This window comes from Boleophthalmus pectinirostris, unplaced genomic scaffold, assembly GCF_026225935.1.
Source record: "Boleophthalmus pectinirostris isolate CB_2022bp ecotype Guang Dong unplaced genomic scaffold, ASM2622593v1 HiC_scaffold_1, whole genome shotgun sequence".
Lineage (NCBI taxonomy): Eukaryota > Metazoa > Chordata > Actinopteri > Gobiiformes > Gobiidae > Boleophthalmus > Boleophthalmus pectinirostris.
Window position 1 is genome coordinate 33,659,169 of NW_026570970.1, and position 15,420 is coordinate 33,674,588.

General features: G+C 39.0%; 1 protein-coding gene across 1 annotated transcript; it reads left to right on the forward strand.

Moving 5' to 3' along the window:
- The first annotated feature begins 3,512 nt into the window (after positions 1-3,512).
- Positions 3,513-14,798, forward strand: lacc1 (laccase (multicopper oxidoreductase) domain containing 1). Its single transcript, XM_055150387.1, has 5 exons — positions 3,513-4,121; positions 9,363-9,541; positions 11,745-11,910; positions 13,166-13,391; positions 13,883-14,798. The coding sequence occupies exons 1-5, from the start codon at positions 3,626-3,628 to the stop codon at positions 14,091-14,093; spliced, it is 1,278 nt and encodes a 425-aa protein (XP_055006362.1). The 5' UTR covers positions 3,513-3,625; the 3' UTR covers positions 14,094-14,798.
- The last annotated feature ends 622 nt before the right edge of the window (positions 14,799-15,420 follow it).

Genomic DNA, 15,420 nt, shown 5'->3' on the forward strand with positions numbered 1-15,420 from the left:
TAGAAATGAGCAAACAGTGGAGCACTTCCCATATTACCACATGATGTCACAAGTTGAAACAGAGTGTTTTCTGTTTGAGACAAGAGCTCATCTTAAATATGCAGAGTTTGTGTGTTTAACATGTGTGTTTCTTCTTTTTGCATCTATACTTTCAATAAATTACTTCAGGTTTAGTCTCCTATTCTTCCCATCTCTATATTGTGTAAAATGTCCTATAGGATCTTACACAAAATTGGCTTTAAGTCATGTTATAATGTTGTTATCTCCTCAAAAACAGACCTGGGGTTATGTTAAACCCAGTTTATTAGTCTGTCCACATCTCCAGTGCTCAAAATGTTCTCTTCCACCTTGTGATGTCATGAAGTGATAGTTTTCAAGTGAACAGCTCCTTTTACCTTTAGTTCTGTAGAGATGTGCATTTCCAGGTCTGAAATCATCTAAATGGTTCTAGTGAAGGTGTATGGAATTTAACAACACATCTGAGCACTTCCTGTATTACCACATGACATCACAAGTTGGAACAGAGTGTTTTCTGTTTGAGAGAAGAAATCAGCCTAAATCTGCAGGGTTTGTATGTGAAACATGTGAAAGAAACAAAAAGGAAATAGTGTAACATGGGCCCTTTAAATTGTACTCCTTGAAAAATAGTTTGCCGAAATGTCCGCTGCGGTTTGTTTATGACACAGGTTTAAAGAGGGTTTTTTTTGTTTTATTGTTTTATTACAACACCACAGGAGTTTCCAGTTCTGTCCAGGTGAGACACTTCAGCATTTGAGTTTCCTCATTCTTCAAACCCATTATCTTTAATGAGATGCCTAAATGAATTTTATTATATATTGCTCCTTCTTCTTCAAGTACTATACTAAAGTAACATTTTTAGGCATCTGGATTTTTACTTTTTTACTTTTACTTCACTACATTTGACAGCAGATATCTGTACTTTCTACTCCACTACATTTTTGAAAAGGACTGAAAAGTAAAAGTATATTTCATTGTGGTTTGAGAGCTGCTGAAAAGGCTGATATTAATATATAACAACAAATAAACAAATAAAAACAAAATAATAATATCAGCTCAGTTGTTTCTATTCTAAAATTTAGAAAAAAATGTGTATCAAAATCACTACATCTGAACGTTTATTACATTTCAAAATCTATCCGAAATATTTTTTACTCTTTAATAAACTAGGATTAACACAACTCCAGGTCTGTTTATGAGGAGGTAACAACATTATAACGTGACATAAAGCTCACAAGAGTCCATTTTGTGTAAGATCCTATAGGACCTTTTACACAGTATAGAGATGGGAAGAATAGGAGACTAAACCTGAAGTAACTTATTGAAGGTATAGATGCAAAAAGAAGAAACACACATGTTAAACACACAAACCCTACATATTTAGGCTGAGCTCTTCTCTCAAACAGAAAACACTCTGTTTCAACTTGTGATGTCATGTGGTAATACAGGAAGTGCTCCACTGTTTGCTCATCTCTACTGAACTAAAGGTAAAAGAGAACTGTTGAGGACATTTTAAAACAGGTTCTTTCAATAAAAATTGTTTAATACTTTTACTGAGTATATTTTAAGTACGTATATATAGTTAAGTTAAGTATATGTTTTCATGCAATATTTTTACTTTTATTTGTTTTGTTTTTTCTTTTATTTCTGTACTTTTATTTAAGTAACATGTGATTTGAATTGAACCACTGACTTTTTTACTGTAAGTACAAATTAACCACTATCTCATGATAATCATTTGATAACAAAGTGAGCAGTAGCTTGGGTAGTAGTAGTAGTAGTAGTAGTAGTAGTAGTAGTAGTAGTAGTAGTAATAGTAGTGTTAGTGGTAGTAGCAGCAGTAGCTTGGGTAGTAGTAGTAGTAGTAGTAGTAGTAATAATAGTAGTGTTAGTGGTAGTAGTAGCAGCAGTAGCTTAAGCAGTAGTAGTAGCTGTTGTTTGAGTAGCAGGCCTAGTAGTAGTAGTGGTATTTTAAGAAGTAATAACAGTAACAGTATCTTGAGGAGTAGTAGTAGTAGTAGTAGTAGTAGTAGTAGTAGTAGTAGTTGAGTAGTAGGTAGTAGTAGGAGTAGATTGAGTAGTAAGTAGTAGTAGATTGAGTAGTAGGTAGTAGTAGGAGTAGTTTGAGTAGTAGTAGTAGTAGTTGTTGTTGTAGTTTGAGTAGTAGGCCTAATAGTAGTAGTATCTTAAGAAGTAATAACAGTACTAGTTTCTTGAGTAGTAGTAGTAGTAGTAGTAGATGCATGAGCCACAGACTACATGAGCCACAGACTGTATGAGCCAGACCGTACATGAGCCACAGACTGTATGAGCCACAAACTGTATGAGCCACAGACTGTATGAGCCACAGACTGCATGAGCCACAGACTACATGAGCCACAGTCTGCATGAGCCACAGACTGCATGAGCCACAGACTGTATGAGCCACAGACTGTATGAGCCACAGACTGCATGAGCCACAGACTACATGAGCCACAGTCTGCATGATCCAGACTACATGAGCCACAGACTGCATGAGCCACAGACTGAATGAGCCACAGTCTGCATGAGCCACAGTCTGCATGATCCACAGTCTACATGAGCCACAGACTGCATGAGCCACAGTCTGCATGAGCCACAGCCTGCATGAGCCACAGTCTGCATGATCCACAGTCTACATGAGCCACAGACTGCATGAGCCACAGACTGCATGAGCCACAGTCTGCATGAGCCAGACTACATGAGCCACAGTCTGCATGATCCAGTCTACATGAACCACAGACTGTATGAGCCACAGTCTGCATGAGCCACAGCCTACATGAGCCACAGCCTGCATGAGCCACAGTCTGCATGATCCACAGTCTACATGAGCCACAGTCTGCATGAGCCCTAGACTGCATGAGCCACAGACTACATGAGCCACAGTTTGCATGAGCCACAGACTACATGAGCCACAGTCTGCATGAGCCCTAGACTGCATGAGCCACAGACTACATGAGCCACAGTTTGCATGAGCCACAGACTGCATGAGCGACAGACTGCATGAGCCACAGACTACATGAGCCACAGACTGCATGAGCGACAGACTGCATGAGCCACAGTCTGTATGAGCCACAGTCTGCATGAGCCACAGACTGTATGAGCCACAGTCTGCATGAGCCACAGACTGTATGAGCCCTAGACTGCATGAGCCGCAGACTGCATGAGCCGCAGCCTGCATGAGGCTCTTATTGCTGCGGACAGATCTCAGAATCTGGACTCGGCTCCGGAGCAGAGGAGCCGTTGACCTCAGCGTCGCACTTGCGGAGGTTTTCACACATTCAGCGTTTTGCATCTTGGCTAATCCTGCAGGAAACACACGCAAATGAGTCTGAGTTTGAAAGCCGTTTCCTTTGTCATTAAACTTCTAGCACTCAGCACAAAAAAACAAACATGAGAAATTCCACTTTGCAGATCGGAGTTTCCGAAAGGGGCGGAGTCAAACCACACGTGCCAGAACTCCAGGAAGTAGCACCGGTTTACAGTCATTTCAGCAGCTCAACATGTTTCTGCTCGCTGATAAGAGAGGAGCATCGAGCCGGAGGAGCGCGAAAACCCGCTGCAAACACGTATTTTTACGTTTTTCAAAATGCACGAAGCTCTGTTGATCGATTTTGCAAACGGGGGCTGCAGTGCGTGCGTCGGAGCGTCACATTTGGAGAGGCTGGTCAGAGATTATCACGTTTTTTTGCTTTACGCGACGCAAAACGAAGCCAACAACTGCGTAATTGAAAAGCTAAAGGCGACATCTAAAAGCGTAAACATTCTGGAGGATGTCAGCACTGCCAGTGGCTTATATCGCTTCAAACAAATCCTGGACGAACTCGATGTCAGCGTGATAAAAGTCGTCACGTCTCCAAATGGAAAACAGATGATAGATTTGTACAGAGAGCGGCTGTTTACGGCGGTGTACAGCTTTGAGTTTGACCTTATAGCGTCAGATAAATGCACCTGCGCAGAGTGTCCGAGCCACGCCCCCTTGGACTCACCTGGAGAAAAGGTGCGCAAAGACGTGGAGGAGTTCGTACGGCGGCTTCCTGCGTTAAAAGGCGAGATTACGGTCAGCAAGTCCACGCTAATACCAGGTTGGTTTCGATTTTTATATTGTAATTTAAAGGTTCATTTAAGCATGGAATCACAGGGTCCCTCACGATCCGATGCGATACTCAATATACGATATTATCACAATACGGCGATACTTGCGATGATTGATATATTGTAAGTTTCCTTCCACTAAATAAGCGGTGATACTATATTGCCGTCACAAAAAATTGCTTGAACGTGCATTATGTAAGTTTTTAGTACGGGTCGTCACCTGCTTGTTTCTATGGATACGTCATTGTTCTGCTTGGAATATTCCACAGTATGACATTAAACAGCTTGACTTTACATTTATTCAATTACAGGCGGTTTTATGGCTCAGAAAATACCTTGAAAAACAGGTAGAAAAGTTTAATGCCATACTGTGAAACATTTCAGACAAAGCAATAACATCTCCATGGGGAAAAGCATTTGACAGACCCTCCACCGGAAAAGTTACGCAATGCAAGAAAAAAAGAACCGATATCAATACAGCAACCCACAATAACGATACTGTATCAGCAAATTTATGACGATGTATCGGTATTTTTGCACACCCCTAGTCACGATAACACATTTTGAAGTAACTATTATATTGAAATGAATCCGTAAAACTGAATTATCCCCAAAAAGTATTTTAAATGTACAGTACTGTAAAAACAAAGTCAAACAGGACCATGTTCCTGAAATGTAAAGTCAGAAGAGTTTATTGAGTCTTAGACAAAGTGACAGTGTAGCTACGGACTTTGCAGGAAGGACGGGCCCTGAAGTATGTGTGTTTAGAGTTTTTATTGCGGATCAGTGTGTGTATGAAGGAGGATCTTGTGGTCAGCCGAGCGTTTCGTATGTAAGCCGAGCCATATACGGGAGGGTCACGAGAATGTCACTGTCAACGCAACAATGTATTTTCTATGTGCGCATTAGTAGTATTCACCCGCCTTAACTTTGGCATTAGTACATTAAGATAAAAGTTACTTACTTGGATACTTCATAATTGCAGTAAATAATTAGCAGAATTAAACACTTAAGTAGTCATTTTGTAACTAAAGAAGTTCATATTTCAACCGTCTACAGCTCAAATCTGATTATTGCTCAAATAAATATCCGCAGAGAAAAATCCCGCACACTGTCTTACTTGCAAAATGTGAGATTTATTAGGACATACAGTGCAATGTTTCGGCACTAGGCCTTTTTTGCCTGATCAAGGCCTAGTGCTGAAATGTTGCACTGTATGTCCTAATACAAGGAGTGTCAAACTCAAATTGACAGAGGCCAAAATCAAAAACTGGGACGAAGTTGTGGGCCAAACTAAATATTTACTGAAAAATTTCAACAACATTTGCATGTTTTCTTTTCTTTCGAGATATGCAATGTTAAACCTTTTCTTATTAAAATAAATGTTTAATAATAGTTTTGCTTAAACACTGAATCCAGAACATGCATAATATAAAATAATAACACAGTTTTAAATAAATAATGTCTCTATAGTCTATCTGTAGTCTAATACATATTTGTTATGATCTTGCAGGCCAAATATAATTATATCACAGGCCAAATTTGGCCCCCGGGCCTGAGTTTGACTTGTCTATCCTAATAAATTTCACATTTCACAAGTAAAACAGTGTGCAGGATTTTTCTTTATGTTCTTGGGCTGCTTCCTCTCCTCCAACGCACTCGTCTCAAGTAATGAATGTGTGAAGTTCTCAATCTTCTATAAAATAAATAACCACAAATTTTCCACTGGTACAAAGAAAATGTCCCCTGATAAATGTAAAAAATAAAAAATAAATTCATATATTGAACGCAAAGTTGATTATAGGTGTTCTATGTCATTTTTCTGGTCTGAGAGCTCCTGCATGTCTGTGAGGATACTATTGCTTTCTGGAATATTCCACAGTATGGCTTTAAATGTATCCATTGTGCGTTTATTCAATTACAGTTGTTTTATTGCTAAACCTTGAAAAAAAATGCACTCTTACTGGGAGCAGCACAGACCTTACTTGGCCTGTCACCATAATTGACTAGGAGTGTAACGATACCCAAGTCTCACGATACGATATTGTCACGGTATGAACCTCATGATATGATATTTATTGCGATGTCGTGGGAAAGCTCACGATTAGAGATGTAACTATATCCAGATCTTTTGGTACGATATTTTCACGACATACATCTCATGGTACGATATTTATTGCGATAATTTTTTTAAAAAAATTATTTTTACTTTTCCTCTTAAAATGTCTTGACAAGGCTTAAACCAAAGAACTAAGATTTAAAAATGCTTATAACTGTTATTTCTTCATGTAGTCACTGAAATGGAGCAAAGGATCATGGTCTATGTAGTCTTTTTTAGCTATTGCTGCATGATAACTCTTAATTTAAGTGAAGAGACTTGTAATTCGATATATTTTGATGGTCCATGATATTATTGTAAGAACTTTGATGATACGATATCACAGTATTTCGGTTATTGTTACACCCCCAATATTGACTAATCGTTCGATATAAAACAACTACATGAACAGTATTTTTTAGGCTCAATATTTCTCACATGTACCTTTTGTTCATACTAGTGGAGAGTGTTTTTTTTTGTTGTAGTAGTAGTATTCTAGTATTAGGCCTATGTGATGTAGATGGTCCAATAAATCACTTACATGACACATTGTAGATACTAGAACTAACTACTTTAGTGTTTCATTGTACTGTTTATGTATGATGATTCACTTAGAAAAGAGTCTACTGTGATTATCCTGTTTTAAGGTCATTGTGAAAGTGTTATAAATTAATTTTAATATTATAATTTATCATGGTATAATCACAGTCAATATATCGTTCTTCAAAATTGGCTGAGATCTGACCTGGATGTAGCCCGAGCTTTTTACCAAACTCACAGAGGTTTGTGAAACTGCTGCGGTGGGACGAGACACAATTTTCACAAGATGAGACACCACCACAAGAATGAGACAAGATGAGATTTTGACATCATTTGCAGTAAATAAGTAGTGCAACCATTTCACAATCCTGGCTTCACTACTCTTATTTATTTTATGTAATACTTTAATGGTCATTGTAGTACTGCTTCTTGGAACTACAGCTTCTCAGATTGTTGTCACCAGCTCTTAACTCATTTTTGTCTGAGGTAAAACTTAAATTCAGGGGGAAAAAATCTCACAAGATCATTTATCGTTCTGTGTGCACGATCTTGTGGCAATTCCCGATCCCTACTGCAAACCTAATTCCTCAGGAGGACAAATAAAAAGCTGTATAATTAAATTGAATAAATTAAAAGTAAGAGTTAATATGATAGCGTTACATAGACTGATATTAAGGTTGTGCAATTACAGTTTTTCTCCATTGGTTTGGCTCATTTCTTGAAACAGAAATGACATTCTTAAAACTATAAGATCATTTGGCCAAACAGTCTATTAGTTCTGTACAACATTACAGCTCACCAGCAAAAGCTCAGATCTTTCCCAAAACTGTTCACACATGCTTCAAAACAGATTCCTTTCCCATATAAAGAGTCAGGACCATCAAAATTGCAAAGATCCTTCTCAATTGTTTTGGCTCTTTTGCATTCACTTAGTGCTTTTCTCAAAATAACCTGGATGGTTCAGCACAACACTATGGATCACCTGCAAAAACTCAGATCTGTGCCAAAACAGTTTATCCATGTGTCAAAACTAAACTCCTTACTCATATAAAGAGTCATTGTCCCCAAAATGCATCGTCCCTTTGGCCTTGTGTCAGCACTGCAGCTCAAAATGCTTAGATGTTTTGTCACAGAAGCAGAGGTCTAACTAACACAATACAATTATGGATAAAACTGAAAAAAATAATAATAATTTCACAGTAAGAGCAGCACTGACAATTACTGTCATGAATTTATCAAATATTCCATATATGGTGTTCGTGGTATCATGTTCCTCACTAATTCTGACAACTGAACAGACTGTTGTGCATATGATGACTCAGACAATGAAATCATGCTGACATGTTTGGAGAGCACAACCATTAGACTGAAAATGAACTCATCAGTTTAGATCAGCAAGATTGATTTATTTGGAAACTGTGCTAAACATGGGTTCATTGTGTTAACTGTAGGTGACTTCTACAGAACCATGTGCAAAGATGCACTGAGACACTTAAGACATGCACTAAGACATTTGCAATTTGATGAAATCAATGAGAAATGTCATTCTGTTGTGAACGACTGTAAGGTGGTTTGGAGATTTCTCCATGTTGTTTTGAGAATGTCATTTCTGTTTCAAGAAATGAGCCAAACCAATGAAGAAAAACTGTAATTGAATTTTGATCACAGTTTCGATGTGTGTCAAACAATCTCCAAACTCATATAATCCAGGATATTTTTTATATACATAAGTATATTTATTTTATTTTTTAAATATAGAGATTGTAGAACAGATGGATATATAGTTTATTTTAGATACATTTATGTTTTTCTGCCTTATATCATGTTCAAAGTAGATTTTATTCATTTTATGATTTATACATCGCAAAACTGTTCTAAGGTTCATATTTGTAGCCTATATTTATTTTCAATTTGAAAGTTTTGTGTTAATTATCAATAACAAAGTGTTTTGTTTTGGGGTTTTTTAAGAGAGAAATGCTGAATAAATGCATTGTGTAACTAAAAAATAATATTTGAATAATTGTGATTTGAATATTGAACAAACTAATCGTGGTAATGATTTTTTCCATAATCAAGCATCTTGAACTGAGATAGACTTTTTGTTTATGTAACAGGGATGTAACAATAACTGAAATATCCTGTAATAATAATCGCCAAAAGTGTCATTAATATCGTGGGCCATCACAATATATCAAGTCTCTTTACTTATATTAATAGTTTTGGTGCAGGAAAAAAAGGGAACTACAGACCATGAAGCTTTGCTTTTTTAGAACAGACTACATGAATTCTTTGAATTGTGACAGAACCAAAGTCTTGTCACTGCATTTTAAAAGGAAAAAGTGGCATATTCACAATTGTGTTAACCTCTACAAAATATTGCAATAAATATCAGACCATGAGATCGAGAGGTTTGGAGATCATCCCTAGCGAGTTGATAGTGGTGGTCGGAGAGGCCAGTGGCACAGATTTGCAGCCTCTCTTTCATGAGTCTACCACAGATTAACACCACCAAGTCTGTTTTACATAGGTATACATAGTTACTCCTAAATAAAGAGCTATAATGACGCATGTTTGTCCTGGTTCCTCCTTTCAGATTGCTTCGGGCACGGCTTCAGCTCGCGTTGTGGTGGGGTTTCCTACATCTCCACTGTCTCCTCTCTGAATCTGTTCTGTAGCAGTAAGAGGAGAGACCCGCGCGCTGTGGTGGACGAGAACCGCAGGAGACTGGGTCTGGTCGTTGGATTTGACCACAAAACGATGCACTTTCCCAAGGTACTGTACGCGGCCCTATGCGTGACTTTCAGAATGATGAGAAAGAAGGACCACTGCAATAGTGATAAACAGTTTAAAGCTACATATTATAGCTTTTTGAATGTGAAAATTCCTCAAAATGTTGCATATAACAGGAAGATGAACCAAACAGACAGGGAGATCAGACTTTTCATTACTGGAATGTTCAATAGTATGACATTAAACGTCTGTATTTTCTGGACAATAAGTCGCTCCGGAGTATAAGTTGCACCAGCCAAAAAATATGCAGTGAAGAAGAAAAAACAACCGACATTTCATGTGGAAAGTCAAGTTCTAATAATAACAACAGAACAGAGAACAACAGACTGAATAGACGTTAATATGTTAACGTAACATATTAAGAGTTATTGAGATAATTATAGCATAAACAACAGAACATAAGTTTACCAAACTCACAATCTCACTCCAAATCACTAAATCTATTGAATTGTTCATCCTCGGTGTCACTTCTGCGCGACCTTCGGAGATAAACCATAGATCCATGAGGTAAACAGAGCGCTGCTTCCTCTTCTGTGTAGCTGTCATCAGACTCAGCATCAATTCCAGTTAGAATTATTCCGGCCTTTCTGAATCCTGACAGGATGGTTTCGGTGTCACTGAAGTCCAGACTTTGTCCATCCATCCAGTGACTTCCAGGAAAGTTATATGGTGCACCCTCCTGGTTGTCGTGAAGCTGTGTTCTCCACTTTCTGCCAGCCCCTCACAAGTTTCTCACTCACTCTAAACTTTTTTTCTGCTGCTCAATTACCATTTTTTGGCTGAATATTTCATTATTTGCAGCCTCTACAGGAGGCATGCGCAGTAGAATGCAAAGTGACAGAGGTACAGGCATAATAGTAGTACTAGATACTGACACACAAGTCTAAAGCACCCTCCCACCGCCCTCCCAGTGTGAACATTTAATATATAAGTCACATCGCAGTATAAATCACAGGAAACTCCCAAACCATGAAAGAAGTGCAACTTATAGTCCAAAAAATATGGTATTTGTTGAATTGCTCAAAGCATTGATAATAATGCTTTCTTACTGTGAGTGCATCGCCTCTCCTCATCTTGCACTTGTAATGAGGCCTGTTGGCGCCTCCTGCTGGTCTCAGTGAAAATAGATAAGTGTTTTGCCGTACTGTGGAACATTTGGGCAAAGCTAAATTATTATGCTAAACTGACTTCTTTGAGCTTGTGTTGTAATGTTGTTCCCTCATCAAAAACATGCTACAAGAGGTTTTAGATCCATGCATGTTTGAGTAATTTAGAGATCTCTCCTCGGTCCTATTCTAACCCTGCTTAAGATTCCAGGGTAGGCGTGGGCCTTAAAAAGTCTTATTATTATGTTGTCCAAGTCTTATTTTTTTCACAAAGGTCTTAAATTTCATTAGCCTGTTCTTTGTATACTCAACTGGCCTGCAGTGCAATGTTAAATGGACGGAGGAAAAAAACTACGTAAAATCATGTAACGTGAATGAGCGTCTAATTTGGAGTATGCGTAAACAATACTTTGGTTTCTGGCGCCGGCAGCAATGAGTAAATAATCAGTACAATGGAGAATGACGTTGGATGGATCATGGGGAAGTGTAGGTTTAATCCACAGTGGCTCTTAGATTCTAGATGTAGTAGCTGTTTGGTCATTATTAGAATTGGATCTGGAGTTTTTCGCCCACTTAATGGGTATGATGTTGGTCTTAATTTTTATTTAAGTGGTCTTAAAAGGTCTTAAAAAATCTTAAATTTGGCGTAGTCAAACCTGAGGATACCCTGGATTCAACCTACATCAGTCATGCTCCCACACGATAATTCTCCATAAATATACAAAAAGCAGGATATAAAACTGTACACAACAACTCGACAAACCTGATGCGATGTGCAGTAGTTTCATTAGCGGGATGCACATTGATTGTGATAGTGCTCTGTAGGGGGAGTAAAGGGTAAGGGAGAGTCAAAATCAAAATCAAAAACTAAACATATAAAACATGTTAATATGTTGTTTTCGGCAAGTGTAGCATTTTCCAAACAATAAAAGATAGTGTGGTGATCTAAACATGTATTAGCGAGTAATAACACATAGGGTATTTTAGTTCTATCTTTAAATGAATCAAAACTACAAACCTTTATTGACCACACACGATTATAAGTGTAACATGTATTTCTGTGAATGTGATCTTTGCAGGTGAACCATGGCAGTGACGTGTGGGTGCTTGGAAAACCCGAGCCGGATGTTTACGACGGGATAGTGACAGACCGGACTGGAGTGGTCCTGGCTGCTCCGGGCGCAGACTGTATCCCCCTGCTGTTCTGTGACCCGGTGCACAGGGTCATAGGAGCCACTCACGCAGGTATCACAGATCAATATGGCTCATTATACTGCTGCAGGGCTTTAAAACTGTGAGGCTGGACACAGGATAATCTTAGCATTTTCTTTTGGATGTGTGGATTACTCATTTCTATCTATACATTACTGCATTATAAACTGCATTTGCCAATTTGTCCATTCTGAGACTATAACAGCTGTTTTCCTTTCTTTTAAAAACTCACATTAACCTGGGTTATCTGATTTTCAAACTCAAAGGTCTTAACTACCATAATTTCTGGACTATAAGCCACTACTTTTTTTCCTCACACTTTGAACCCTGCGGCTAACATATGGACAGATTATTTGTTTGACACATTTTCCATTCATATAGATGGTCTATGGTTTGACAACACAGCAGATGCGCGCAGCCTGAGTGCAGAAAACACTGCTGTCTCTGCGGTTACACTTGGATCTAGGGTTAACATGAAGTTGCAACACTTGCTAGTAATATTGTCAGCTCTCTCAAACTGTAAGTTATGATGCTAATTGAACATTAGTGAGGGGGATACGTCTTAATAACCTATATACGTTAAATGCAGGTGAGTGCGTAAATGACCGAAAGAAATGTCTCAAACTTCAGTACCCGGACATCCACTCATACCTGACACAACTAGCCCTTCCCCCCGAGAGAGCCTGAAATCTGCTGAAATCCTCCAAGACACATCTCATGCACCGAGGAAGATGCTAGTTTTGAACTGTTATTTTGAGCTTCATACACACAGCCTCCTCATGTAAAACACACGTAGAATTGCAGACGATGCAGCTTTTAACTTAAAGGCAATTGATTTTTACTCCACATTTATTTCCACAATAGCCCTGGGGCAGACTGATGGAAGCAAGGTTGCCAATCTGTGCCATTAACCCCTGCGATTTACACCAACACTCATACACCACATTTATACTAGGCAAGGTGGGTGAATTGTCTTGCTTAAGGACACAACAATAGTATCCACTAGTCTAGCAGCACCTCGTATCTCTGATCCAAGCACTAACCAGGACTTAAGCTTTCCAGATCTGACAAAATCAAGCAGTGACAAGCAGGTATGGCCATAGCATTCACATGCATGAATTTTCAGACAAATGCACAGAGGAACTGTGAGATTTTATGGCATGACCCATCCCTCTCCTCTATAAAGATCTGTTTTTACAATGTACATATCAGATATATCACATATAATAAACAAAAGTTGGGTACCTCAGCTTTACGTAATGATGATGTCACTTCTGTGTTTGTGCAGGTTGGAGGGGTACGCTGATGGGAGCTGCCATGGAGACAGTGAACTCTATGGTGCGTGAGTTTGGGAGCAACATTCAGGACATCTGTGTGGCCCTGGGTCCCTCTGTGGGAGTCTGCTGTTACACTATGGACCAGAAACAGGTCTCAGACTTTACCAAGATCCACACAGACTGTGTCCCTGATCCTGAGTCTGCCCGCCCACACGTCAACATACGCCTCGCAAACAGGTACTGACCCAGTCCTACTATACGCAATGCAACCTACGGTCCAAAACTTTTATCATGATTGTTTTGAGTTATTACATATTTAAAACAACAGATGTTCACTTTTGTTGGTTTGAAAATGCTTCTTTTTTTTTTTTTTTTTGCCAAAAACAGTGCTTTTTAAAACATGTTGCGTGTGGTAGGAGCATGAAGAGCACTGCAGGGAGCGATAACCATAAAGGACAACATGTCTGCATTTTGACAGAACAGCAAAGTTCACAATAGAATTATTATTCACCTGTCCTCCAGCTCAGTTTAAACTATGGTCATGTGAAGTCAGTTTACCCATGAGTGATGAACAGTTAAAGGCGTTACCACAGAAATTGAGAAATCTGAACTGAATATTTTATCTTTTGAATGCTCGCCATCCTCAAAATGGCAACTTATACCATATATTAAAGTGCAGGTGTGTATTAAAGTGTACCCGTGTATTAAAGTGTACGTGTGTGTTGCAGGGTGCTGCTGCAGAATGGGGGGGTCCTGCCTGAGCACATCCATGATGACACAGTTTGTGACAGACCTCTGGTGACGCCCTGCACTTCCTGTAACCCTCAGAAATACTTCTCCCATGTTCGAGATGGAATAAACTTTGGGACTCAAGTCGGCTTCATGTGGATCAGAGAGTCCGAACTAGAGACTAAAACTGAGGCAGCTGCTTTGGTGTGATCAACCAGGGAGAGGAGGTCTAAAACCCTTTAAAAACAGCGCCCCCTGGTGCCACAGTGTGGCGGCTTTAACTCAAAGCTAAAGACACTGAAAGTGTTTTACAGTGCATTATTCACTCCACACTCGGTGGTGGTAAAGTTGTTATTGTGAGGACAAAACTGAGGCTGTTGGCACCATCAGCCCCTCACACGTGTGCACACTACATTTATACTAGACATAGGCAATGTGGGGGTGGAGTGTTGCCTAAGGACACAATGTCAGAACTTGGTCTATGGAGTACATCAGCATTACAATTGTTATCATTAAGAGCATTAGTTGGTTTGAATATGTATGTATCTGGGGACAAAGATGGGTCATGAAAGTCTAAATAAAAATTCTACATACCCTCTCGTTAAAACTGTGTAATGTTTTACATTTAACTCATTTAACATTTAATACCTTTTTATGCTCATTAATAATAATGCATCAGTTTTATATAGCGTTTTTAGACACTTTACAGAGCATTATTCATTCACTCCACACCCAGTGATGGTAAACTATTACTGTAGCCACAGCTGCCCTGGGGCAGACTGACAGAAGCTAGGCTGCCAATCTGCACCATCGGCCCCTCCGACCACCACCGAGCACCACCATCACAGACCACTTTCATACTAGGCAATGAGGGTGAAGTGTCTTGCCTAAGGACACAACAACAGTTTTTTACGACTGGCGCCCCCCTGTGGCACCTGATTTTCCCAGTGGTCTCACATCCAAGTACTAACCAGACCCAGCACTGCTGAGCTTCTGAGATCTGACAGGATCAGACTTTGACAAGCTGGTGTGGCCACAACATTATAACTACAGAGGCTCAGCTATAAGAAGAGCCACACTCAGAATAACACTGTCCACATGCATCACTTGTCTCTGGACTAAGCCAGGTCTATAGAAGGACTAAATCCAGTCTAAACATCAGGACTAAACTGGATCTGAATTAAGACAAAACCAAGTCGAAGGACTATACCAGTCTAAAGCTCCTCTGATAGATGCAGACCAGTGCAAAGTACACCACATTGGCTATAGTTTGGGAGATACTCTGACTCATCATGATTTGTCAACACCTTTTAGGACAAAGTGCTTTTTTTTTTATTTGAACATATCACATTTACTAACCATAATGCAAGAAGGATGTTTCATACACTTCACACTTCTATATCTGCAGTTATGTCTCTGGTAACATTCTATATGCAATAAAAATGTATACAACTGATAATGTATTTTTTGTAGTATTTATTCATTTATATAATTTTGCAGAAACACAGCACAGCTCTGTAGGTTTCATTATTAAATT

Coding starts and splice junctions, on each gene's coding strand:
- lacc1 (XM_055150387.1), top strand. CDS start 3,626: ATGCACGAAGCTCTGTTGATCGATTTTGCAAACGGGGGCTGCAGTGCG. Junction 9,542..11,744: donor AAACGATGCACTTTCCCAAG/GTACTGTACGCG, acceptor TGATCTTTGCAG/GTGAACCATGGCAGTGACGT. Junction 11,911..13,165: donor CATAGGAGCCACTCACGCAG/GTATCACAGATC, acceptor GTGTTTGTGCAG/GTTGGAGGGGTACGCTGATG.